Source organism: Cryptotermes secundus, unplaced genomic scaffold, assembly GCF_002891405.2.
Source record: "Cryptotermes secundus unplaced genomic scaffold, Csec_1.0 scaffold2726, whole genome shotgun sequence".
Taxonomy (NCBI): Eukaryota; Metazoa; Arthropoda; class Insecta; order Blattodea; family Kalotermitidae; genus Cryptotermes; species Cryptotermes secundus.
Window position 1 is genome coordinate 149321 of NW_019735014.1, and position 714 is coordinate 150034.

The following is a 714-nucleotide window of genomic DNA, read 5'->3' on the forward strand; positions in this document are numbered from 1 at the left end:
CAGATAGCTGACGTGAGGAACAAGTTTCCAAGGAAAACATCTTAATATATTTACAGAAATGATGACACCCTGGATGAAGTGACAAAGTTATAAAAGAATTTTATCTTATTTTAATTAAAAAGAAGACTACAGCATTTGGTTTTTAAAATGAATTGGAACAGTGTAACAGTGTAGCAGTTTTGACACAATCTTAATAGAATATCTGTTAAAAACACATGAAGATGGCCGTCTGAGGCCGAAACATGTAGAGTTGAAGAGTGTGTTGAAGTGTAGAATAAAGAGTGTTGCAATTTAGACGGATTATAGACAAATGGATGCTAGTGTCACTTGTACTTACGTTTAAAATTTTTTTCTCTTCTTACAAGGATTTCTTCATGCTATTTCTTCTCTTTTGCAGATTATTCTGAATGAATCTCAACATGTACATGAGGAGTGGCCATATACCTGCGATGTAAATAATAAATCTTGCATACAGAAGTGTAATATGAGGACTGATCAGCACATAAATGGTGCAGAACGGCCATTTAGCTGCGTTGTGTGTACCAAGTCATTCAGTGAGAAGAGTACTCTGAAGAAACATCAGGTCATACATAGTGGGGAGAGGCCATTTTGCTGTGACATATGTAACAAGTCATTCCGTCAGAAGTCTCATCTGAAGACACATCAGTTCATACATAGTGGGGAGAGGCCATTTTGCTGTGATGTGTGTAATAA

General features: G+C 36.3%; 1 protein-coding gene across 1 annotated transcript in view; it reads left to right on the plus strand.

The window, feature by feature from the left end:
* LOC117282691 (gastrula zinc finger protein XlCGF49.1-like) overlaps positions 1-703 on the plus strand; it is a gene marked incomplete at its 3' end in the record, with an annotated part of 14991 nt that extends 14288 nt beyond the window's left edge. The window contains exon 3 of the mRNA XM_033753345.1: positions 398-703. Coding sequence (XP_033609236.1) covers positions 398-703 — 306 coding nt within the window. The remainder of the gene's footprint in view (positions 1-397) is intronic.
* Between the last annotated feature and the right edge of the window lie 11 nt (positions 704-714).